At 39.8% G+C, this 27,081-nt stretch overlaps 1 protein-coding gene across 3 annotated transcripts in view; it reads right to left on the reverse strand.

Annotated features, from left to right (window-relative positions):
• The window catches only part of GORASP2 (golgi reassembly stacking protein 2), a 35,670-nt gene extending 19,571 nt beyond the window's left edge, over window positions 1-16,099 (reverse strand). The window contains exons 1-2 of one of the 3 annotated variants that reach the window (XM_036254686.1): window positions 15,920-16,036; window positions 9,256-9,361 (exon numbers count right to left, since the gene is read on the reverse strand). Coding sequence is in view for 2 of the 3 variants with exons in the window: in XM_036254684.1 (XP_036110577.1) it covers window positions 15,920-15,982 (63 nt within the window). In the remaining variant the exon portion in view is untranslated. Of the gene's footprint in view, window positions 1-9,255; window positions 9,362-15,919 lie in introns of all 3 variants that reach the window. The other 2 variants (XM_036254684.1, XM_036254683.1) reach the window with 2 other exon arrangements.
• Window positions 16,100-27,081: the final 10,982 nt, after the last annotated feature.

Genomic DNA, 27,081 nt, shown 5'->3' on the forward strand with positions numbered 1-27,081 from the left:
TTTTGAAAATCAGAAGTCCTCTAATACAAGATGGTCTGTGGATGGCTTCAGGGAACACTGCAGCTCCTGAAATTATATGCAACATTTTCTATGAAACACAGCAGTTTTAGCGGCTTTTATCAGATTCTCAAAGGGTTTCTCCATAACACAAATAAAGTGTTAAAAGCACTTTAAAGGATTTTGTGCAATTCCTTTATTTTACAGGCGAAGAACCCATTTTGTGACTTGCCTATGGTTCCACGAATGGCTGGTGGTAGAGGTGAAATTCAAAAGTACATTTTACAACTATTAGTCCGCTAAGGAGGCTGCTGAAAAGAGTGGAGCCAGATTTATCGAGGACTTTATTTTATTTATTTTTTATTTTTATTTTTTCCTTTATTGATTCCAGAGAGAGAGGAAGTGACAGGGAGAGAGAGAGATAGAAACATCAATGAGAGAGAACACTGATTGGACGCTTCCTGCATGCCCCCCACTGGGGATCAGGTCCACAACCTGGGCATGTGTCCTGACCGGGGATCGAACTGGTGACCTCTTCGTGCATGGGCTGACACTCAACCGCTGAGCCACACCAGCCAGACTACAGAGGACTTTAAATGAAAGATTATGTAGCTTCCCAACAACTCAAATGTTTAGCATTCCAACTTTTTTTTTATTAATTAATTTTTGTTAGATGTTTCTCCTTTTTCCCCAACTGACTCCCCCCTCCCTCTCCCTCCCCGCCCTGTCCCCAGCTTTGTTGTCCATGTCCATTGTTCATACATACATGCATGTAAATTCTGTGATTTCTCTCTCCTCCACAACCTCCTCTTCTGAGGATTGTCAGTCTGTACCCCATGTCCATGTCTCTGGGACTACCCCATTCCTCAGACTGTTATGTTCATTACATTCCACAAATAAGTGAGATCATATGACACTTGTCTTTCTCTGTTTGGCTTGTTTCGCTTAGGATAATACTTTCTAGGTCCCTCCATGTCGACTCAAAGGATAAGAGATCTTTCTTTCTTACAGATGTATAGTACTCCACTGCTTTTTGATCCATTCGTCTACTGATGGACATTTGGGTTGTTTCCAGATCTTAGCTATTGTAAATAGTGCTGCTATGAACATGGGGGTACATATATTGTTTCTGATTGGTGTTTCAGGCTTCTTAGGGTATATTCCTAGAAGTGGGATCACTGAGTCAAATGGAAGTTCAATTTTTAATTTTTTGAGGTAACACCATATTGTTTTCCATAGTGGCTGCACCAGTCTGCATTCCCACCAGCAGTGTACTAGAGTCTCCTTTTCTCCACACCCTCGCCAACACTTGTTGTTTGATGATTTATTGATGGTGGCCACTCTGACAGGTATGAGGTGATTAAATTAACAATTAAATTTTCTAAAACTGCAGTAATAAAATTAGTAGCTAGCAATACTGGTAATATGACAAAAAAAGCAAAAAGTTAATGCAATCCACTTATTTTCATAATGTTTTAAGGAATTTTTATTCTGTTTGATGTTATTAAATACTATTAAAATTACCCTATGAAAACAAAGTTTGCATTGATATTTGTAGGTTGATTTTCTCTAACAGTCTAAAGAGTTCCAATAGTTAATTCCTAGGCTATGCAAATAATAGATATATACATTCATCCATACATTAATCTGTAGCTACTTACACAGTAATGAATGATTTTAATGCTTTCAAAATGGGACCCAGATTGTTCCCAGAATATCACTCTAATATCTAACTTCTTGGATTAATGTTACCTTTATTTAAAGCCAAACTAAACTATCATTGCCTCTGAAGAAGTAAAACTAAAATTTTTTCCATTTGTCACAATAAGGAATAGTTAGTTGTTCATTACAAAGATGTTTCAGCCCAGGTTGGTTTGACTCAGCGGTTAGAACATTGGCCCGTGGAGCAGAGTCCTGGGATCAGTTCCCGCTAAGGGCTTGTACCTCGGGTGCAGTTTGTCCCTGGCCCTGGTTGGGGTTGTGTGGGTGGCGACTACTCGTGTCTCTCTCACATTGATGTTTCTCTCTCTCTCTTCCTCCAGCTCTATCTGAAGATAAAAGCAAAATATCCTCGAGTGAGGATTAAAAAAAATAATAAAGATGTTTCAATGTTTAACTTAGTAAAACTGAGTTTGCTTAATGCAAATCTCTCTGCGAATGTGGAACTTAGTCATTTTGTAAATTAAATTAAGTTAAATTATCACAGGCATTTAAAAGTGTTATCTCTAATAAAAATAATATATACTTGCTTAGTTTCTGTATACTCAAGTTTTCTTAAATGGGGGCTATTATATTTTATATACAAGGTGGGCAAAAGTATGTTTACAGTTATGAGTATGTGTATCAGAGTTTATTCCTGTATTATTTATTAATTATTGCATTATTTTCCATACAAAATACTGTAATCCTTTTGCCCCACCCTATGTTATCAAGCAAATGTCTAGATCCCAAAATGGCAGATAGATTTATCCTCAAATGGCACCTCTGAAAGGAAACCGGTGGCAGCTCGGAGCTATTATGAGAAGAAATGTGAGGTCAAGTCATAGCTAACTGGGAAAAAAAATCAGGAATCTACTGAGTGTGAAATGCCTGTGTATTAGGATCCTCTCAGTTAGGTGTAAAATTATCCGGTGTGAAGAGGATAATCAGCATAAGCTCTAGGAGCTTCCTTCCTCGGAGAGAAGTTTCTCATTTAACAGTGTCCACATCTAGTTCTATTTTATCTAGAAACCAACTTGCTCATTGATCAATTTCACACTTCTCCACTGAGGCTGTCAAAAGTTTACCTTTTAGTTAAAAAGGGCTAAAGAAAATGCTTTTTTGTACTGTCACCCCAACTCAGAAAGTTGATCTCACACACAGATTATTATCACACCACCCCCTCAAGTATAAAGTTTCACCACCATTAGTTTGAAATGCAAAGTCTCCAATACCATTAGCCGTATTCTTCCCCATAACTCAAAAAAGATTCAATAACTTTGAATTCTAAAATAAGTAAAATTTCTCTAACTGTATTTTTCCATTTCATTTGCTACAAACATCGATCTCCTCTATTTCTAATGGACCTTGAAATTAATTTCTTTCCTAAATTTATTTACATCATTAGTACCAGCACAGGGAGCCATAGGAAATGCTCTCTGACCTTTAATACACTTAAAGGAAATTTTCTACATTTCATAGCATGGAAAAGATCTACAACACAGCAAATTAAACATCCACACAGGTAAGTTTCTCTGGCAATATTATCCACTGATAAGACTCCCTTAATCATCTAATCTCTCAAGCATCCGATTACCACTTCAATACTTTCTGTCCCCTATGATAACTGATTAATTCATTGTGTTTCCCTCAAACCATCCTAATTAAATACATACACATACATACATGCGCGCGTGCACACACACACACAGCTATGTAGGCCACCTAGCATTTATTACTGAGTCAAATATCATAAAAATTTAAGATGAAAAGGTAATCTGAAAGTTAAATAATTAAGATCTTACAAGATTTTGAAAAAAATGTAAGTGAAAAGATAGTTTTAGAGCTAGAATGACTTGGTTTTGAGCCACATGTTGTCTACTTATTAGTAGTGTGAGCTTGGGGCAGTTTATCTTTATGGGCTTCAGTTTTCTCATCTGCAAGTAAGCAGTAATGTAATCTACTTTAGAAGAATATTGTACTGATTGCATGAGTTTAAACTTATGAAATGCTTAGCTAAGTCTCTGACATATGATAGGAGTCCTACAAAGCTTAAGCTCATCTTCCTAACTTTGCAATCACCACCTGAGAGTAAATCTTTATAACCAACTAATTCCTGGACACTACATTACTTTTCTAACCATGTATTAATTGTCTCTCACCCATTAAAAAACACACATACACATAAAATGTTATCCAGGTAGGAAGAGGAAAGAAATAATTTTTTTAAATGTTGTCTCTCAAAAGCCAATTCCAGATGGAGGACAGATCTAAAACAATAAAGATTTTAGAGAAAACTAAAAAAAAAATAAAAAGATTGGTAAGCTAAATTATACTAAAACTACAAACTTCTGCTCATCAAAAGACAATTAGGAGAAGGAAAAATACAATACATATTCAACAAAGAAATCGTATTTAGAACAAATTTAGAATACTGCAAGTCATTAACATATATCTACAAGAACGGCTAACATAAAAAAGACAATAACAGCCCTGGCCGGTTTGGCTCAGCGGTTAGAGCGTCGGCCTGCGGTCCTGAGAGACCCGGGTTCGGTTCCCGCTAAGGGCATGTACCTCGGTTGCAGTTTGTCCCCGGCCCTGGTCGGTTGTGCGGGTGGCAGCCACTCGATGTGTTCCTTTCATGTCGATGTTTCTCTCTCTCTCTCTGTTCCTCTCTCTCCCTCCCACTCTACCTGAACAAAAAATGGAAAAATGTCCTCGGGTGAGGGAAAAAAAAAAAGACAATAACAAAGGTCGACAATAATGTGGAGAAATTGAAACCCTCATACATTGATAGTGGAAATGTAAAATGGTGCAGCCACTGTGGAAAACAGTGTGGCAGTACCTCAAAATGCTAAACAGTTATCATACGACCCAAGCAATTCCATTCCTAGGTATATAACCAAGAGAACTGAAAACATGTCCACTTAAAAACTTGTATACAAATTCCCTTAGCTGCATTATTCATAAAAGCCAGAAAATGGAAACTCAGCTGATATTCCTCAGCTGAAGAATGGATAAACATATTGTGGAACACCCACAGAATGGAATATTATTCGGCAATAAAAAGGAACCAAGTTTTTTTTTTTTTTTTAATCCTCACCCGAGGACATTTCACCATATTCTGATCAGCTAGAGTGGGAGGGAGAGAGAGGAAGAGAGAGAGAGAGAGAGAGAGAAACATCGACGTGAAAGAGAGAGAGAAACATCGACGTGAAAGGGACACATCAAGTGGCTGCCACCCGCATGACCCAACCAGGGCCGGGGACAAACTGCAACCGAGGTATATGCCCTTAGCGGGAACCAAACCCAGGTCTCTCTGGACCGCAGGCCAACGCTCTAAGCGCTGAGCCAAACCGGCCAGGGCAGGAACCAAGTATTGATAGATGTTACAACATGAATGAATCCTGAAAACATTATACTAAGTGAAAGAAGCCAGCCACAAAGACCACATATTATATAATCCCATTTAAAAGCTCAGAAAAGGTCCTGGCTGGTGTTGCTTAAGAGCATTGGCCCGCGGACCAGAGAGTCCTGGGTTCAGTTCCTGCTATGCATGTGCCTTGGTTACAGTTTGTCCCCAGTCCCAATTGGAGTCGTGTGGGTGGTGGCCACTCAATGTGTCTCTCTCACATCGATGTTTTTCTCTCTACAGCTCTATCTGAAGATAAGTGCAAGAATGTCCTTGGGTGAGGAAATTAAATAAACAAACAAACAGATGGACAGATAAGTAAATAAATGCCCAGAAAAGGCAAATCTATAGAAAAAGAAAGTAGATTAGTGGTTGCAAGGGGCTAAGGGTAAGGAGGACAGAGAATAGCTGCTAATGGATATGGAGTTTCTTTCTGGGATGATAAAAAGGTTCTGGAATTAGATACTAGTGATGGTTGTACAATTGTTAATATATTAAAAAAAAAACCAAAACCCCACTCAACTGTATACTTAAAAAAGGTTGGATTTAATGGCATGTAAGTTGTATTTCAATAAAACTGCTAAAAAAAAAAAAGAAGAAAATAACCTACTGGGGAAAACATTTTAGCAGACACTAAACAAAAAAAGATATTGAAGTGGCCAATAAATAAGAAAATGTGCTCAACTTCAATAGTCATCAAGGAAATGCAAATTAAAACTACAAGGCAACACCACTACACACCTATGAGAATAACCAAAATATAAAAAGATGGAAAATACTAAATATTAATGAGCATATGGAACAATCAGAAACCTGCTGGTGGGAGTGTAAATTAGTAAACTATTTGGCGATATCTATTAATAATAAAATATGCACACCTTTGATCAAATATTCCACTCTTTAGTATACCCAATAGAAATGGGTATACATGTTCTCCCAAACACATATACAGTACAATGTCCACAGCAGCACTATTTGTAATAGTCCCAAACTGAATAGCAGAATAGATAAATTTTGGTATATGCAGTAGCAGAATTAAGCTTTTGACTTGCCCCTCACTTTCTGATCCTGAATCATTACAAAGTTTTACCAGATTTAGCCTGAATTTGTGTACAGACCTAATAGTTCTATACCGGTTGCTTTCCAGTGAAACATCCATATCTTCTTCTAGGATTAAGAATATAAAAGCACTTTACAGTACTAGATTTGAGTCATTTTGCATGAACCTCTCTCTTTTTTTTAAATCCTCACCAGAGGATATTTTTTCCATTTATCTTCAGATAGAGTGAGAGGAAGGGGGGAGGGGAGAGAGAAACATTGACTGGTTGCCTCCTGCAGGACCCTGACCAGGGCCGGGACCGAACCACAACCGAGGTGTGTGCCCTTGACCGGAATCAAACTTGCGACTCATTGGTCTGCGGACCGACGCTCTAACCACTCACTCAAACTGGCCAGGGCATGAACACCCCCCCTCTCTTAAAAAAAACCTGTCTTTTCTTTATTAATTTTTGGAGAGAAAGAGAGAGAAGAGAGAGAGAGATAGAAATATCGATGAAAGAGAACATCAATTGGCTACCTCCTGTGTGCCCCCAACTGGGGATCTGGCCCACAACCTGGGCATATGCCCTGACCAGAATCAAACCGGTGACCTCTTGGTGCATAGGTCAATGCTCAACCACTGAACCACACCAGCCAGGCAAACCCCTCTCTTTTATATCTTGACTTGAGGGAGAGAGGGACAGCAGGGTGGAGGGGAGGCATTGTCCCAACTGCATTCCTCCATTTACTTATGTACTTTCAGCTGAGGAATAGAGAACCGCTACCTTAAAGTAACAAAGGAAACAACAAGGTTACTTTCAGAACATGGATATTATCAGCATCGGTATTTTATAAGGTGATATACAAAGATAAATTTGCACAAGTTTTTGGCTGGTATGTGAATTATCTTCCTTGTGTTTTCTAACCATGGAGATATTTCCATAAAGCTGACTCATGGAATGTGTCTCCTCTTGATCCTGTACCAATTCTTTCTTCACACCTAAAAGGTAGGTAAGTCCCTTTGAAGGACTTTCTGTCCACACCATCATTTCTAGCTCTCAGTTTAATGTTAACACTCTTACTTTTGTACTGTTTTTAAAAACAGTAGTGATGTTAAATAAGACTAAACAAATAAATTCAATCCAAGTAACACCTAAATGAGGATGTGTTTCAACTATACACATAAAGCCTTGTGTGATATGTGTGTGCTTAAGAAATCAAAACGATAGAAAAAGATTTGCAAATGTGATGTAATAAAAATAAACTCTAAATCCTTCAGAGTATTTTTTTTTTTTTAAAAAAAGCACTTTTGTAGTTAGTAAGCTCTTCCACATCTGAAAAGGGCCAGTTTCTTGATTTGGGACTTGACACAAACTCATGGTAAATAACTTTGCAGTTGACTAGAGAGTTCAAGTCTCCCTGCTAAAACATTCTCCTCAATGTTCTATTAACGTAACTCAAAGAGCACATTCTCCTAACACTGAACCCATAACGTAACTTGTAACATACGAAGCAATTTGAAAGAAAATTCTAATGGTAACCAAAAGGAAATAAAAACCCATCATTACATAGCAGCTTCCTAGAAAAGATCTGTATATTAGTAAAACAATGTTGAAAGTGAAATCTGCTCCAAAAGAATCAGAAACTCTGACAACCTGCCACCTCATTTTATACTATCATATATCAAATTAGTTATTTGTTTCTTAGGAAAAGAAAACTTGCTGTGTGACCTTGGGCAATAATTTTCTTCTTTATCTGTAAAGTGAGGAGGCTGACTAGATAGTCTAAGATTTAAGACTCACCATGAAATAAGTCTACCTGTTGCTAAGTTATCTACAGATTCTATTGTGTAGATCAAACCCAATAAGATCATTTTAATAACACAAACTTTCTGTTAGTTTAATTAATGTGTTTAGTCACACTGGCAAAACAATGGAAAGGACGCTGGTACTCACATACTATTCATTCATTCATTCATTCATTCACTCATTCATTCCTTGCCCTGGCAGATATGGCTCAGCAGTTTGAGCATTGGCCCTCGGACCAAAGAGTCTCAGATTTGATTCCAGTCAAGGGCATGTACCTTGGTTGCGGTTTTGTCCCCGGTCCTGGTTGGGGTCTTGCGCGAGGCAACCAGTGGATGTGTTTCTCTCACATTGATGTTTCTTTCTCTCTCTCCCCCTCCCTCCTTTCCACTCTATCTGAAGATAAATAGAAAAAAAAAATTTTTTTAAATGTTTACAAGAATATTTTAACTAGTATTGCCACTACACTAGTGGTTCTCAGTGGCTGACACAATAATGCAAATGTTAACAATAAAGGCGTAGCTAATACTCATTGTGTCTTTTATCACACTCCAGATCCTATGCTGAATGCTTTACATGGAATATCTCACTTAAGCCTCAGGAAAACTAATGGGGTGGGCAGCACTGTTTTAATAAACATTTAATGTATTTAATTTTTTTCCAAAGTATTTTCATATACAATATTTAATGTGGTTTTTAGTTAAAAGGAAAAAAGGTGGAGCAGGCACGACTATTTTCCCCACTTTTCAGGTAAAAAGAACAAAGCTCAAAGACATTCAAAGGTTTGCCCAAAGAAACACAATGAAGTGATGGAGCTGACACTAGAATCCAGTGATCCCAAGGGTGGTCTCCAGTGGTCTACTATGATTAGCCTCTCAATGCGTTCATGTGCACAAAATGACAAAGTTCTTTTTTTAAAAAAAATATGTTTTCTTTTTTTAATCCTCACCCAAGGATATTTTTCCATATCATCAGATAGAGTGGGAAGAAGGGAAGAGGGAGGGAGAGAAACACATTGACTGGTTGCCTCCCGCACGACCAACGGCTGAGGATGAACTGCAACGGAGTGAGGTACGTGCCCTTGACTGGAATCAAATCTGCGACTAACTGGTCCGTGGGCCAACACTCTACTTCTGAGTCAAACCAGCTAGGGTTAAATACGTTTTTATTGATTTTTTAGAGAGAGAGATGAAGGGGGAGAGAGAGAGAAAAAATCAATTGGCTGCCTTCTGCACGACCCCTACTGGGGATTGAGCCCACAACCAGAGCTTGTGCCCTGACCAGGGATTGAACCGGGACTCGAACCTGGAGCTCTCAGTCCACTGGACGACACTCAATCCACTGAGCCACAACAGCTGGTCAACAAAGTTCTTTATTGCTGATAATGTGCTTGAATGATGTCTCGCTGGTGCTTAAAACAAAACAAAAAATACCACCATCACCATTCTCATCATGCTGCAGTGCCCAGAGGGATGTGTAGTCTCTCAAAGTAACAACTTTGGCTCTATAAGTTGTTTGAGGGGGAAAAAAAAGTTATCTTACTTGATGATCACAAATCCCAAGGTAATCCGCAGAAATTTAAAAAATTTTTTTTTCATTTATTGATTTTAGAGAGAAAGGAAGAGAGAGGGAGAGACAGAAACATCAATGAGAGAGAACATCGACTGGCTGCCTCCTGCATGCCCCTCACTGGGGATTTGGCCCACAACCTGGGCATGTGGCCTGATCAGGAATCGAACTGGTGACCTCTTGGTGCATGGGTTGATGCCCAACCACTGAGCCACACTGGCTGGGCAATCCACAGAATTTAAAAAACATAGTAAGCCTTTACAAATAAATATTTTCTAGTTTAGATTAACTAGATTATTAGTGAATCAATAAACATAATATAATCCTTTCCGTAGAATATTAAAGCCAGCAAAAATAATGTACTAATGTTAACATTTATTTGAAGTTCAAGTCTTATGAAAATTTCAGAGGAGTTATTAAAAAACCCTGTCACTATCTGACCCAGAAGGCATTAAAGCCAGTGCCACGAACTCTACTACTTATTGACCAGAGACAGAAACCATAATTACCCACCAACAGCAGGTCTCCCCTAGTGAGGATCCCAAGATGACAATCTACACATTAAAACACACTTCATCACAAAAATAGGAAGTTATTTAAACAACATGACACTATCAGTTTAAGGGAATCGTTTATGTCCACTGGTACATACAATTCCTAAATGTATCTTAAGATTTACATACTGAAATATTCTGATTCGTACATGTAAAAGCAATTTCAAAGAATATTTATTAGTTAAACTTTGCAGCCTTTTTGTTTAGAAAAGATTAATTTGGGAGCAGATCAAAATTTTTATGTGGTATATGTAAAACTTTTTCAATTATAACTTTATATTTGGAAAAGGACATCAAATAACCCTTTTTCTTTTTATACCCGTTGTTTCCAGAATGAGTGAGAGTGAGAAGTGGATAGCAGTAAAATTTTTGTTTTTCAAATGGGGACAGAGTTTTAAAAGTTTGAGAAACACTGTATTAGTAGAATAAAAAATTATGACTATCAAATATTGGAAGTTCACTTTCTCAAAATACTAAGTTGAAATGCTGTAGCATTTCGTGTAATTATTGAGGCATCATTTAAAAAGAGCAGATCTATATAACAGCAGATATGGTTTAGGTATTCCATTTTCTTTTCTTATGTGAGAGAGACACATCTACTGGTTGCCTCCCGGTGAGCCCTGGGAATAAACCTGCAACCTAGGTCCGGTATGTGCTCTTGACCGGAAATTGAACCCGTGACCCTTTGATCCTTGGGCCAATGCGCTAACCGCTGAACCAAACCGATCAGGGCTAGGCATTCCATTTTCTAGAGAAATAATTCTGCTTACTGTCACTTTCTCCTTAAGGAAAGCACCTAATATCACCCAGTCTACATGAATGCTTCTCTCACATCGATGTTTTCTCTCTCTCTCTCTCTCTCTCTCTCTCTCTCTCTCTCTCTCTCCCCCTTCCTTTCTCTTCCCTTCTCTCTAAAAATCAATAAATATACCCTCAGGTGAGGATTAAAACAAAACAAAACAAAACAAAACACATCCATCATCTCAAAATCTCTTTTGGAGGAAATTATAAGAAATAGTGAACAGGTTATTTTCCATGTCTCTATTGTGGTGTGAACACTGGTCCCAAAATATCCTCAGATACACCTCAACTCAAAGAGTATTAACTGCAGAATAAAATTATTTTGAATATTTAACTTAGACACAAATCTCATAATGGGTACCAACGAGACAACTCCAAAAAAAAAATGTAATTTTGAATATGGCTTTGCTGGGGTTCACTTGCTAACTAGTGGAAAATCTAGGAAAGTATTCTGTATTCAACATACTTCAACTATAGTAACTCACTGTAACTTCTGACAAAACTGAGAAGCTCTGGCTAACATTTTCCTGTCTAATGTTAGGATCAGAAGCCTGGAATAAAAGTGGTATTCGTGGTGAACATGGAATTGGACCCACTGTATAAGGGAATCTAAAATATAATGTTATTTTTATTTTTTTTGTATTATTTTTTTAAATGTGTTTTTATTGATTTTTTTTGAGAGAGAGAGGAAGGGAGAAAGAGATAGAAACATCGATGTGAGCAAGAAACAATGGCTGGCTGCCTCCTGCACACCTCTACTGGGGATCGAGCCCGAAACTCTGTCATGTGCCCTGACCGGGAATGGAACCGGGACCTCTTGGTCCATGGGACAACGCTCAATCCACTGAACCACACCAGCTGGGCTAAAATATAATGTTATTTTTAAATGAAGGTTTCTGGCCCAGCTGGTATGGCTCAGTGGTTTAGCGTCGACCCATGCACTAAGAGGTCGCTGGTTTGGTTCCTGGTCAGGGTACATGCCCAGGTTGTGGGCCAAATCTCCAGTGGGGGGCATGCAGGAGGCGGCCAATCGATGTTCTTTCTCATTGATGTTTCTATCTCTCTCTCCCTCTCCCTTCCTCTCTAAAATCAATAAAGAAGGGAAAAAAAAAAAATGAAGCCTTCTGAACAAATATTAACTCTTCAACTAGGAGTCTACTTTTTAAAAATACTTTTTATAACTATACTTTTGTAAATGTACAAATATTTCATTATTGTGGAAATTTTAGAATATACATTAAAGTTTAAAATAAATATAAATGTCATCATCCACCAAAAATCCTTTTTAATATCCTGGCTTATTACCTTTCCACTTTATTTTCCTGGCTGCTCAAATGTACATGGATATACATGGAGAAGCAAACCTATCCTGAGAGTGTCTTGAAACACAATTTTCACTGAATGCATAGTATTCAAATCTGTGTATAGGCTCTGATTTATTTAACGATTCCTCAACTGTTGGATATTCGGATTGTAAAGCCAACATATTATGATAAATTTTGACTATATTGTACTTAAATATATCCTATCATTCAAAATCTTTGTGAAACATGGTTAATGGGCAACGCTAGGTACAAGAAAAAGAGTAGGAAAAATATTTTAACAATATTTACCTTTAGATGATAGAATTATAGGTAATTTAAGAATTTAAGTTCTCTCATTGATAAACTAATTTATTGGTAAACTAATCCAAAAAACAACTAATTAACACGTGCTGACAATCAGAAAACAATAGTATTTACTAAAATGAAGATCAACATTTAGATAATTAGATTATATTAAAATTCAATAATTTGGGAAAATGTACATTTTAAATGAAATCAAAAGGTAGGATTTAAGGTTGTAGATATGTACTTGTAACAGCAAAAGAACCGAAAAATTAAATGTCCAACACCAGAAGGTTCTGCTTAACCAAACTATGGTATAATATACTACTATGGAGCTAAGTGAAACAAGAGAGAGCTATGTGCTGCTATGGAAAGAATGCCAAGATAGGTTATCAAATGAGAAGACCAAGGTGTGTAACAGTCTATATCATATGATTCCAACAGTTACAAAAGGGAAAAAAAGGAAGAGTAAAAGGGGGGGAGGGTGTATCAAACATTTTTGAAAGGATACATAAGAAATTATCTACGGTGGTTACTTCTAGGATGGGGAGTCAGGTATAAAATAGGACCACTGGCCCTGGCCGGTTTGGCTCAGCGGTTAGAGTGTCGGTCCGCAGTCTAGAGAGACTCAGGTTCGGTTCCCCGCTAAGGGCACATGCCTTGGCTGCGGTTTGTCCCCAGCCCTGGTTGGGGTTGTGAGGGAGGCAGCCACTCTATGTGTCCCTTTCATGTTGGTCGATGTTTCTCTCTCTCCCCCTTCCATTCTATATAAACAAAAATGGAAAAATATCCTCGGGTGAGGATCCAAAAAAAAATAGGATCACAGTATGAAAATGTGCATGAATGCATAAAACATAAAGAGGAAAGTATACTGCTCATAGCAGAAAATTTGGAAACATTTCAAGGTTGTCCCTAAAGATTTTTTAAAAGCAGAATCTAACAATCAATATGGAAAAATTTTAAAAACTGTAAAGTTCAATCTGAATTGTAGGGACTTTGAAGTAACAATAATAAAACAGCAGTGAATATGAATGGCACTATAATTAGTATTTCAAAACCCAGTCATATACGTTTTTATTACTAACAAAAAATGACCAGAAAATTGATTGGTGAAAACTTCTAATTTAGTTATTCAAGGACCTGTTAAAAATTGGCGATTTTATTCCAAGGTTATCCTGCCATATTTACTCTGGTTTACAAACTCTATAATCCAGCAGTGAAATATACGGTTGTACATTTAGACAACAACAAATGAAAGGAAGATATTTTTATATGTTGGGATTTAACACAATACTTTCTCCTTTGAAAACAAAGATAAGAAAATCAATTACATTATCAGGGGCAGACTAAATCAGGGGCAGAATCTAACAATGAATATGAAAAAAATTAAAAAACTGTAAAGTTCAATCTGAATTGTAGGGACTAGAATGACTAAATCAGAGTTACATACTCAGATACATTTAAGAAAATTCTCCCCCTGGCCGAAATGGCTCAGTTGGTTGAGTGTCATTGAGAGGACCAAAAGATTGTTGGTTCTATTCCTGTCAGGGCATATACCTGGGTTTTGGGTTTGATCTCGGGTTGGGACATGTACAATTTACCAATGTTCTCTCTCCCACCGTCTCTCTGTCTCTCTCTCCCTCTCTCTAAGCATGTCCTCAGGTGAGGACGAAAAAACAATATTCTCCTAAACTAGACAATCATTACTATTTTAAAGCTCCCTTGAACAAAACTCAAACAAAATAAGAATTATTTCACCTTTTGCAACATTTATGCTCCAGATGCAGAATGAAAACAAAGGTTACCCCTAGTGCTTCTAAACATCAGATTTATGGATTAATAACATTTGAACTATAGAATATGTTTAAGTGTTGATTTACTGAGGTGCACCTATGTAAAGAAAATACACTTCAACTCGTTTTATGGCAAATGAAGTCATTAACAGAAGTAGCTGAACTGGAATTCTTTTGATGTGTACAGCTTTCTAGACTTTTGCACTTATTATAAAAATATCACCAATCCCCAAGGATGCATGGCTACAACCAGTCACTGTGAGAATCAGCTGGTAACACTGGATAACAGAACTCAGAGCACTCAAACTCAAAGCAGATAATAGAGAAAAAAGTACTGTCACTAACTTGTACTTCATATCTGGAATCTGACACTTCTTCCATTTCCCCCATCTGTGTGGGACTTGGGGGTTGGCTTAACTGAAGGGAAAAGGAGGGTAATACGGTTTACTTATAGATTCCCTTTATTTTTCGGGGAAAATCCTTTCCAACCAAGAGTGTGGATTCAAAGAGGATTTATTTTTAGTACAGTGGAGAGACAACTAAACATGATAAACCTGAAGATCAGAAAGGTGACTGATCACAGCCCTATGGCACAGATATTTGGGTACTTTAGTTTAAGAGTGTGTCTCACCTAAAACATGGGACCTAAGCCAGAAAAATCACTGACGCACGAGGAAGTACACTTTCTCACTTTCAGTGAAAATGCTCTTGCCTGTGAGGAGCTACTATCTAGCCGCGCTCTACTGCACCCTGAAATTGGGGCCACTCTGTGGACACACGCAGGTTCACAGCACACAACCACCAATGCTACTTTTAGACTAGTTCCATGAAGACAGGACCACAAGCTTCGTTCAACCCAGGCTGTCCATAAGCAGGGCTTAGCCAATGCCTTTTGGGACACTATGTTTCTCTGCAACCTGGTGATAGAGGTTGATTTCTTTTATTTGTCTAGACTATATTTTAAAACGTTCCTCTTTCACCACCGTGTCTCAAAACCTTAATAAATCTCCACCACGCCCTGAGCAGAACGGAAGTTCCCCCGGCCAGGAAATGTGGAAGAGGATTGGAAAGGTCGGGAGCGACACGAGAGAGGAAAAACTACTGTCAAATTCAAGTAAATTTATGTCCCAATCCCACTTCTGGGCCATTTCGTTTTGTTTGCCTAATTGGGCTATCGGGACATTCAGCCAGCGCCGCGGTAAATTAACACCTGCCGTCGCATCCTTCGCCTCCAGTCGGCGGGTTCCAGGCTTCCTTTTCTCGGAAAACTCAAAAGATACCTTCACCATCACCTCTTTGCAGACTTTGCCCCTAAGCCTTAACTAACTTTGGAAGCTAAGAACCAAGCGGGAGGGAGCCCTGAGGAGGAAAGGAGCCAAGTTTGTCTCCTGGCGAAGCAGCCAGATGCCATTCCAGCTCCAGCCGGTCCTCCCAAAGCGGGGGACCCCGGGCCCGGGGCGCTCCGGGGAGGCGGGATCCGAGTGCCCTCTAGAACCGGCCTCGGCCAAAGCGGCGACTGGGGTCGCCGCTCCTTCGTGAGGTCGGGCCTGGCTGCATCGCGAAAGGGCCCGTCGGGGCCTCCGCCTCCCCGAGGCCAGGCCCCGCCTCCAGTCCGCCGCTCCTGGGCCGCCGTCGGAGCTCTTACCCGAAGGACGTGGTAGCCTTCCGTGCCCCCGCCTGGAATGTCGACGCTCTGCGAAGAGCCCATGGCGGCGGGCGATCAGTGTGGCCGGGTCGGGCTCCGCGCTGTCCCCCGCCCCCCGCCAACCGCCCGCTCCGCGCCTCCGCTTAGCACTTGGGACGTGGCACTCACTGCCGCCGGAGAGCCGGACCGCAGTGCCCGCCGGGAGATCGTCTCCGCGGCAGCCAGAGCCCCTGCGACGCCGCAGACAGCGCCACCTGCCGCGAGCCACCTGAACGGGTCTGAGCGTGCGCGGGTGGGGTGGGCGGGCCGGAGGAGGAAAGCGGGGAGGGGCCTATTAATACTCGCGAGAGAGCAGATGCGCTGTTCATCTTGCCTCGGCACCCCTTGCTACGGGACCCTGGGTAGGACAAGATTCATCTCTCGAAATATCGCCCGAAACAACGGTGGTTTGGCTGTAGCTCCTCTGGTGGCCAGAGGCAGGAAAAAGGGTTACTGCCGGAAGAACTAGGAGCGGATGCAAACACTGCTTCCGCGCTGGTCTCTGCGTCTGGTCCCAGGTTGTAAGGTTGTGCAGAGCGGGGTGACGGCGTCTCTCCGCGACTGGGTACCGCGTCGGCCCATCTCAGCTCATTTTATGAAGGGAACGATCCATTTTTAAAACGGCTGTCTCAGAGACTCAGGGAGGACCCACTGTTTTTGTTTTTGTTTTGCTTTCCCTAATTGTGAGAACAAGATCAGAACAATTGGTTGTCGTTGGCGTTCCACTGCCTGCTTCTGGGTTCCCCACCCCACTTCCCTTTAGGTAGCCAAGTTGAACTCACACTCCTACCCCATTGCTCCCTCCTTTTGCCCTTTCCCTCCAAAACCGCCAGTTATGGCCATTGCCCAGGGGTCAATTTGACCGTCCCCAATGGTGGATCTATCAGATACCAGGATATTTGTATTCTGACGTGAAGCAACGTGAAGTACTTATGTGAAGGACAATAGGGCAATAAAACATAAAGAACATACAGCTGAAGTACTGTGAAAACTTGTAGTTAAAATTTTCCCAGTTGGTAGACCTTGCCCTGGACCCTAAGAGGATTATAGGAATTAGGTGGGAGAGAAGGAGATAGGCATCAGCCGGAGCTGACCACTATATTGTACAAATAGAACTGCTTACCCCTCAGACATAATGGCTAACCGCAGATATCTGCTTCTGTACATGCTTGCTTGTTCGCAGACCCTTAGCCCAATTTCTTAATAGGGTCTAAGAAAACTATATAAGCAACCCACCCCCTGAGCTCGGGGCTGCTCTCTCCTCTGTGTAGGATGGGACAGTTGCGGCGTGGCTAATAAAGCTCTCTTAATTTGAACCCAGTTCGGAGTCTGAGTCTGGTCTGTCTCATTGGTCTACAACACATATTCTAGCCCAAAATGTTTAACTTGCTTCTGCCACATCTGCTACCACATCAGTTAGAGCTTCTAGTTTATAGGAATAGAGAGGATAGAGCAACAAGTAAAATAACATCACAAGTAAGCAACCAGGCAAATACAGGAGGTGGATTGTTCTTCGGAATAACTGGCCAGTTCTTTTCATCACGTTAGAATAATTTTTAAAAGGGACTATACTGGATTAAAAGATATGTCAAGGAGCCCTGGCCGGCTGGCTCAATTAGTTGGAGCATCCTCCCATACACCAAAAGGTTGCAGGTTCAATTCCTGGTCAGGTTATGGGTTTGATCTCTGGTCAGGCGCATATGGGAGGCAACCCATCAATGTTTCTCCCTCATATCCATGTTTCTCTTTCACATTGAGTTTTTTCTCTCCCTCTCTCTCTCAAAATCAATTTAAAAAATATATCCTGGGGTGAAGATTAAAAAAAAAAAAAGATATATGAAGGACATAATCAGAAGATGCAATGTAAAATCTTGTATCATGGGCTGATTTGGTGAAATTAGCTATAAAGGACATTTTGGGAAAATTTGACTATGTACTGAGTACTAGGGGAAAAAAAGCATTTATTGACATGGAAAAGTGGAAATTATTGACTAAAAAAACCAGGTTATAAGACAGAAAGTCTCTAATCAGTATGAAAACATTTTTGTAAACAAAATACCTATAAAAACATACGTATGTATATGAGAATGAGGGCAGATATGAACCAGCGGTTACAGTGGTGCTCTCTGGGTGGTAACAGATGTCTTTTATTTATGATTTTTTTTCCATTGACACACCCTCCTCTCCACTCCTGCTCCCTGCCTCCTTCACTGCACTGTTGTCTGTGTCCATTGGTTATGCATATATGCAATAAGTTCTTTGGTGTATCTATTCCCAACCCCCCAAACTCCCCTCCCCACTGAGGTTTGTCAGTCTGTTTCCTACCTCCATGTCTCTAGATTTATTTTGTTTGTCAGCTTATTTTTGTTCATTATATTCCACAAATAAATGAGATCATGTGATACTTGTCTTTTTCTGACTGGCTTCTTTGGCTTAGCATGATACTCTCATGTCCCGCCATGTTGTCTCAAAGGATAAAAGATATTTATTTATTTATTTATTTATTTACTTACTTATTATCCTCACCCGAGGACATCTTTTTATTCATCTTCAGATAGAGCGAGAAGGAGAGAGGGAAGAACAGAGAGAGAAGCATCAATGTGAGAGAGACACATCCACTGGTTGCCACCCACATAAACCCAACAGGGGCTGGGGACGAACTGCAACCAAGGTACGTGCCCTTAGTGGGAACTAAACCCTGTACTGTCTGGTCCACGGGCTAACGCTCTAACTGCTGAGCCAAACCAGCCAGGGCAAGATATTTATTGTTTACAGCTGCATAGTACTCCACTGTGTACATGTACCACAGCTTTTTTATCCACTCATCTACTGATGGACACTTGGGCTGTTTCCAGATCCTAGCTATTGTAAATAGCACTGCTATGAACATAGGACAGTGGTGTTTTATTTTTTGTTTTGGCTGGCTTTTTATTCTATAATGCCCATGGACTGCTTCTGTAACAATAAAAGAGTATTTAAAATTTAAACATAAAAAATTGTTTTTTTTGCTGTGAGTAAACCAATAACAGATTTTTAGAAAGTCTATTAAATACATAAAGACACAAATGAAATCTCCAGTTACAAGGCTCCATAAAGACAGGGACTGCAGTGGAGTCAGCTGTGTGTTCCTAATACCCAGCAGAGTGCCTGGGAGCTAATTCAACTAATTCATTACTTTAATGCAAAGGAATAAATATAAGAACTAGATTTGATGATAATGTTTTGTTCTGCTTGGCAATTGTAATCCTCTTTACAGTTTTGAAATAAGCTGTTGCTATGTTCAGTGGTCAAAATTTTTGTTTCTCAGCCCTGGCTGGTTTGGCTCAGTGGTTAGAGTGTTGGCCCGTGGACCAATGAGTGACAGGTTCAATTCCAGTCAAGGGCACACCTTGCTTGTGGTTCCTCCCCGGCCCTGGTTGAGGTTGTGCAGGTGGCAACCAGTCGATGTTTCTCTCTCTCTCCCTTCTCTCTCCCTCCCTCCCACTGTATCTGAAGATAATTAGAAAAATATCCTTAGGTGAGGATTTAAAAAAACTTTTTTGTGTGTGTGTCTCAAATGTCTGACATTAGTCATGGTTTGCAGAACCCAGGCTGTGGGTCTTTGGTACTCTATGAGCAAATGTAGTCCTTCCTTAGAGCTGTATTATGTTTCCACCCATTGTATGACTACCTGCTATTTCCCATACAAATCATTTTCTTTCTTCTTGCTTTTATTTGTGCTAATCCATACATCTGGAATGCACTTTCCTACATTTTTCTACTTAGAAAAATTCTATCTATCCCTTAATGCCCATCTCAAATGTTACTTATTTATCTCTAAATTCAGATTGATTCTCTCCTCACTCTGAGTTCCTGAAACAGTTCCATCATTTCTGGTAACATCATCATCATCATAGGACTGTCTTCCACCATTTATGGTCCATCATTCAGGGTGAGGATTAGGTTTTTTCTTCTTTAGCTTCCCAGTTCCTGGTAGAGTGTTGGGAACATGGTAGGAATGTTTATTGATTTGAATTCAATAGGTGTAATAAATAGCGTCAAAGCCTTTTCTTTTCCAGGATCAGTTAATAAGTTACTCATGCAGTTCCTACTTGTGCCTCATCAAAATATGTGTTATCCCTTTATTGACAATTGGTAGAGGGTGAGGTACAAGGCTCACTTAATTTGGAACTGAAAAACTGATAACCATTGTGGCCGTTTTCCTAGTTCTAGCTGTTTTCCTCTTTTATTTAGGGACAGTGCTTAGAGGGCATAGAATAAAACCCCGAGGACATTGCTAAAGCTAATATAAACAAATATAACATGATGGGGGCAAGACATGGGGGATTATTGTCCAAGTCAATCTCAATTCATGTAGGAATCTGCTGTAGGCGAGTTGGTATTTTGAAACACCACAGGCAGCAGAAAAACAAAGTACAGCAAAAACAAATATCTACAGACTAAAAAAATCAAACCAAAAGAAGCTTCTCTATTTTTCTCGAAAAAGCATCTGAGACACAATTTTGTGCATCTATTCTGGGTTTCATTAACACTGAGTTCCCATAAATGAGCATAAATGGTAGGGTCATTTGTATCATATTGGCTATTGCAGCCTAATATTTTTGATTCCAGATTGCCCTGGGAAAGATTGGCTCATGCTGCATTTGGAATATAGCCACTCTGCACAGCCCTTCGTGACCTAGCTTGTTTTGCTGAGGGGGTGTCAGGAGGGGTCATGTTATGCGCCAATGAACCTCAGCCATAGCTGACTGGTGTAGAAGGGAACCCCTGACCTACCAACAAACAACACTTACACTAACCAATAACCTATTAAGAAGAACTCTGCTCCCACTCCTAAAAAAACAAACAGGAGATGGTGGTGACTAGTTAGGCCAATCAGATATTGTCTTTGGGGACTTGAAAGTGGAAAATACAAGAGACTCAGTCAGTGTATATTTATTTATTTATTTTTTATCCTCACCCTGAGGACATTTTTGCATTTATCTTCAGATAGATAGGGAGGGAGAGAGGGAGGAAGAGAGAGAGAGAGAAACATCGACATGAAAGGGACACATCGAGTGGTTGCCACCCACACGACCCAACCAGGGCCGGGGACAAACTGCAACTGAGGTACATGCCCTTAGCGGGAACTGAACCCGGGTCTCTCCGGACCACAGGTGGATGCTCTAACCGCTGAGCCAAACCGGCCAGGGTAGTGTATATTTATTTTCATATTAGAATGTAAGCTCCATGAGGTCTTTGCCTTTGTGCCTACCACTGTATTCTTAGTATTAACAATGGGCTGACAGAATAGTTGCTCAGTAAATAATTGTTGAGTAAATAAATGAATAAATGGTAATATTAACAGTTACATTGATAGCAAAGCACTAGAGCAGTGGTTCTCGAGCTTGGATATGTTTCAGAATCATCAGGGTACTTTGTGAAAATACAGAAATCCAAGTGCTAGTTTACTTCAATGAGCTTGGGTCCAAGTAGTTTATATTAATTTCTAGGTGATTCTGATGCACACAAAATTTGAGAACTACCACACTAGAGAGATGCTCAGTAAACCCCTAGTGTCAGTGGGCAATTACGTACCCAATGAGAATCTGTAGAGATGAGAGGGATCCTCCCAGCAATCAATCCTGGCCACAGGCCCAATCTGTCTGTGCTTTTTCCTTTTTATCCTCACCTGAAGATATGTTTTATTGATTCGAGGGAGAGAGGTGGGGGGGTGGGGGTGGTGGAGAAAATCCGGCTGGTGTGGCTCAGTGGTTGAGCATCGACCCATGCACCAAGAGGTTGCCAGTTTGATTCCCGGTCAGGACACATGCCCAGGTTGTGGGCCTGATCCCCAGTGTGGGGCATGCAGGAGTTGGCCAATCGATGTTCTCTCTCATCAGTGTTTCTATCTCCTTCCTCTTTCCCTAAAATCAATAGAGGAAACATTTTTTTTTAATAAAAGAGAGAGAGAGATAAATGTGAGCGAGAGACATCAATAGGTTGCCTCCCATACACACTCTGACCAGGGATCAAACCCTAAACCTTTTTTCTTTTCTTATTAATCCTCACCTGAGGATATATATATATTTTTTGTACATGCCCCTAGCGGGAACCGAACCCTGGACTCTCTGGTCTGCAGGCCGACGCTCCAACTGCTGAGCCAAACTGGCCAGGGCTATTGCTTTTTTTTTTAGAGAGAGTGGAAGGCGGAGGGGGGGGTGGCGCAGAGAGAGAGAGAGATTCATGTGAGAGAGGCACATTGATTGGTTGCCTCCTGTACACGCACCAACCAGGGTGGGCATGGAACCTAACCACTGACCCACACTGGCCAGGGCCCCGCAACCTTTTTTGTGGGACAATGCTCCAACCAACTGAGCCAGCAGGCCAGGGCTCTTGTGCATCTTTGGTGTTTTCATCACCTTTATTGTCAAACTTTTCTTTTTATTTAGTTTTTTGAAAACAAAAATTTATTTTGGAATAATTTTAGATTTACAGAAAAGTTGCAGATATTACAACGAGCTCCCATATGCCCTTCACCCATTTTCTTCTATTATTAAAATCTCAGATAACCATGGTATATATTTGTTGAAACCAAGAAACCAACATTTGTTTATGCGTGTTAACCAAACTCTAAACTGTGTTCAAATTTCACAAGCTTTTCCAGTCAAGTCCTTGTTCTGTCCCAGGATCCTACATTTCAGTTAGTTGTCCCATCTCCTTAGTCTTGTCTGGTTTGTAACAATGTTTCAGACTTTTCTGTTTTTTCATGACCCTGATGGTTTCAAATAGCACCATCAGGTATTTTGCATGATATACCCATATTTGGGTATGTCTAATGTTTTTTTCATAATTATACTGGCCTTATGAGTTGAAATTGCCTTTTCATTACATTGCATCAGGAGTACATGATGGTTACATGACTCATTACTGGAGATGTTACCCTGATCACTTTAAGGTGCTGTCTGCCTTCATAGTAAAGTCACTATTTTTCCCTTTCTCTTAGAAGTAAGTCATTAAGTCTAGCTCACCCTCAAGCTCTATCTCCTGGAGTTGAATGCCTTTGAAATAATTCGGAATTCTTCTGTAAGATTTTTTGCCTCTTCTCTCCTGTTTATTTATGCAATCATTTTATTTATATCAGCATGGGCTCATGTATATTTATTTTATACTTTGATTATTATCTAATACTATGTTATTCAATACTGGGGGGAATGCAAAATGGTATATTTCTTTGTTTAATTGTTCCAGCTTTACTCATTGGGACCACTCTCAGGTTGACCTCTGTGTTCCTTTGACAGACTATTGTCTTTCTTGTGTGTATGGTAAAATATACATAACATAAAATTTACCATCTTAACCATTGTTAAGTGTATAGTTCAGTAGTATTGAGTACATTTAAATTGCAATCATTCTTTTGTTATTTGAGCATTTAGGTATTTTTGGCATACAGAATGCTCCAAGCTCATCTTGTATTTTTCCTGTACCAGCCCCAGCATCAGCCATTCTCTCAAGAACCCTGGTTTCTTTAATTGGAGAATGGTATTTAGAAACCAAGATCTGGGTTCTGCGTGTACTCATTACTATTAAAGTGTACTGCTTTTAGGTCTTCTCAGCAGACAGACCTATAAAACATGTGAATATATATTGATCTATGTATACACACATACTTATAATCATTTCTATATCTTCCTATCTGTATATGCATAAAACTAAAAATGAGTTCATACTGTTTCCTGCTGTAATGGACCATCACAGTATTCATTATAGCATTTTTTTCTTGGCTTAGTTATACCTTCTTTCTCTGACAGTGAGAAATCTATTTCCCATTATCTACCATTTACTTATTTTTTCAATGTTAATATACATATAAAGTAGCTTCAGAATTATTAACATATACTCCTGTAAGAAGCAGGTTTACCAACTAAAGTATAATATTTATATAGAGTTTTTTAATCTTTAGCTTTATGGTTTCCAATCAAAATCATTTTCCTTTTTTCCACTGTACCTTCTTCAATAAAATGAAGATATATGGTAATCTTCACCTGTGCAGTCCAGTTAGATTAGTCCCAGTCTGCATTCCATCCTGGGATCCCTGTACTCCTGGTTGATTTTCTGTTAATGTGTGCATGTTATAATTCACATGTATCCACCACCCTACTACTATGCAAAACATTTCCATTACCCTAAAAGTTCCCCTGTGTGTTCCCTTTGTGATAAACCACTCCCTCTTTTCTTAACCCCTGGCAACCACAAATCTGTTTTCCATCTTTATAGTTTTGCCTTTCCCAGAATGTCATATGAACGGGATTACACAATATGTAGACTTTTGGGATGAGTTTCTTTCACTCAGCAAAATGCACTTAATTCCTTTCTTTTACTTAATAGTATTTTATTGTATAGATATACCACAGTTTGTTTTTCCATTTACATGTTAAAGAACAACTTGGTTGCTTCCAGTTTTTGCAAGTATCAGTAAAGCTGATATATACATTCATTATATAGGTTTCCATTCCTATATTCCAAAATACATTCCAAGACCCCAGTGGATGTCTGAACCCATTAATAGCACCAAACCCTATATATACTATGTGTTTTCTATACATATATACCTATGATAAAGCTTAGTTTATAAATTAAATAGAGTAAGAGATTAAAAATAACTAATAGTAAAATAGAACAATTATAATAATATACTGTAATAAAAATTATGTGAATGTGATCTTTCTCTCAAAATATTTTATTGTACAATACTCACCTTTTCATTTAAAGGAAGCTTTTTATGACTCCTCTTTGGCACATCTGAATTGCTAGCATCATTCCTCTTGTGGATTGGGACCCATTATTAAGTAAAGTAAGGGTTACTTGAACACAAGCCCTTTGATATGGCAACAGTCAGCCTGGTAACCAAGATGGCTACTAAGGGACTAAGGGGCAGGTAGCACACACAGCATGGATACACTGGATAAAGGGAAGATCCATGTCCCAAGTGGGATGGATCAAGAGTTCACCACACTACTCAGAATTGTTTAGTTTTGTAATTTTTCATTTATATTTTTATACCACAGTTGACTGTAGGTAACTGAAACCATGGAAAGCAAAACCATGGATAAGGGTGAGGATACTATTGTAATAAGGCCCAAAATGTATTAATGCTCATGCATTTCTTTGACATTTCCATCACCTTTATTACCACGTTTATTTTTAACCTAAATCTCCATTATTCAACATAGCCTACCTGTTTTTTTGCAGATAAAAGAACCTGCTTAAACAGCTTTTTCAGGTCTATTTTAGCAGCTGAGTTCTACCAACTTTCTGGGTGTGTAATTATAGGGAATTAATGCTAAGATTGATTATTCTGTGGGCCCTGTGAAGATGAAAGGTGCTAGTAGTGCCAGTAATTAGTGTAGTAAAAACAATATTGACCTCTTCATATCTGCTTTACTTGCATGATGGTTTTGTTTTCCTTGTTATTATGGAGAGATTAAAACTCATGAGCTGCGCCAAACTACTTTCTCAGAGTGTGGTAGAGGTTAGTGAAATTTCTAAATGGTCCTGGATGATAGAGAAGAACCAATTCTGCCATTCCAGGCAATTTATTCCTCCTTGCCCCTGCTTTATATCATGGGACAATGTAAATCCTGTCAGTAAAGCACAGGGCACAGGCTTCTCTGTAGTTCTTAAGGGCTGGAATCATGGGCAGGGTGGGAGGCGGCCCTCAGACTCAGCTGGGCATTTCCCAGTGTAGGCTCTGTGTGGTGACCCCGCCCCCATGGCAGCCCTTTTCCTGGGCATCCTTTAAAATCTACAGGGAGACAGCCATGGCTTGTGCCGTCTGCGTGCCACACAGAAGTCACCAAACTTTATCACCTGTGCCCTCCCAAGCTCACTTTGGGGCAGCACAGGAGCTTGGCATTAAAAATCAGCCAATTTTTTTTTTTTTTTTTTTGCCATTTTATAACAAGGATCACCCTTCCTTCCCTTTCCAATAACATGTTTCTCATTTCCATCTGAGACCTCATTAGAACGGCCTTCACTGTCCATATGTTTAGCAACATTCTGATCACGAACACAGATATTTTAAGATGAGCTTTCTCTATAGCTCTACTCTTTCTGAGCCCTCAGCAGAATCTCCTTTAACAATCTAGTCACAGCAATATAGGTGTTTTCTTTTTAAATACTTTATTGATTTTAGAGAGAGAGAGGGAAACATTGATGGGAGAGACACATTAACACGGATTGGTGGCCCCCTGCACACCCCGTGCTGGGGATCAAGCTCGCCACCTGGGCATGTGCACTGACCAGGCATCCAATCAGTGACCTCTTGGTACAGTTTGATGCTCAACCGCTGAGCACACTGGCCTGGCAACATAGGCTTTTTCTATCATGCACATCAAAAGTCTTTTGACCTCTTCCCATTACCTAGTTCCAAAGCTGCCTGCACATTTTCAGGCATTTGTAATAGCAGCAGCCCCACTTCTTGGTACCAATTTTCAGTCTAAGTCCACTTGGGTTGCTATAACAGAATACCATAGACTGGGCAGAGTTCTTTTATGAAATCAACCAATGTTATTTATCAACTGACTTGCTTTTTTTAAAACAACACTTGTGGGACAACTTCAGTATTAGAATTCTCTTTCTCTCTCTCTTTTTTTTGATCTTCACCTGAGGATATTTTTCCATTTATCATCAGATAGAGTGTGTGGTGGGGAAGTAAGAGGGGGGGGGGAGAGAGAGAGAGAGAGATCGACTGGTTGCCTCCCACATGACCTGACCAGACTGCAACCGAGGTATGTGCCCTTGGCCAGAATCAAACTTGTGACTCATTGGTCCGTGGGCTGACGCTTTAACCACTGAGCCAAACCAGCTAGGGCGGTATTAGAATTCCTAAAATTTCTGAGCAGGCTGGAGAATCTCTGTGACTGCAGTGTACATTTTAGAAAAGTTCAGTGACTACATCTAGGTTTCAGCTGGAAAATGGCAATGGCAATATACTACATTGGTGTTCCTAAGACACTGTGAGAAAAAACCCAACCTTCCAAATTAATTCAGTCTCTGGAAACTCACTACACATTTTCAGTAAATACTGAGGACCATGTGAAACAAGCAAACTCTAGACTGTGAGAAACTACAGGACAAATAAT

The sequence above is a fragment of the Molossus molossus genome, unplaced genomic scaffold (genome assembly GCF_014108415.1).
Source record: "Molossus molossus isolate mMolMol1 unplaced genomic scaffold, mMolMol1.p scaffold_m16_p_11, whole genome shotgun sequence".
NCBI classification, from domain to species: Eukaryota; Metazoa; Chordata; class Mammalia; order Chiroptera; family Molossidae; genus Molossus; species Molossus molossus.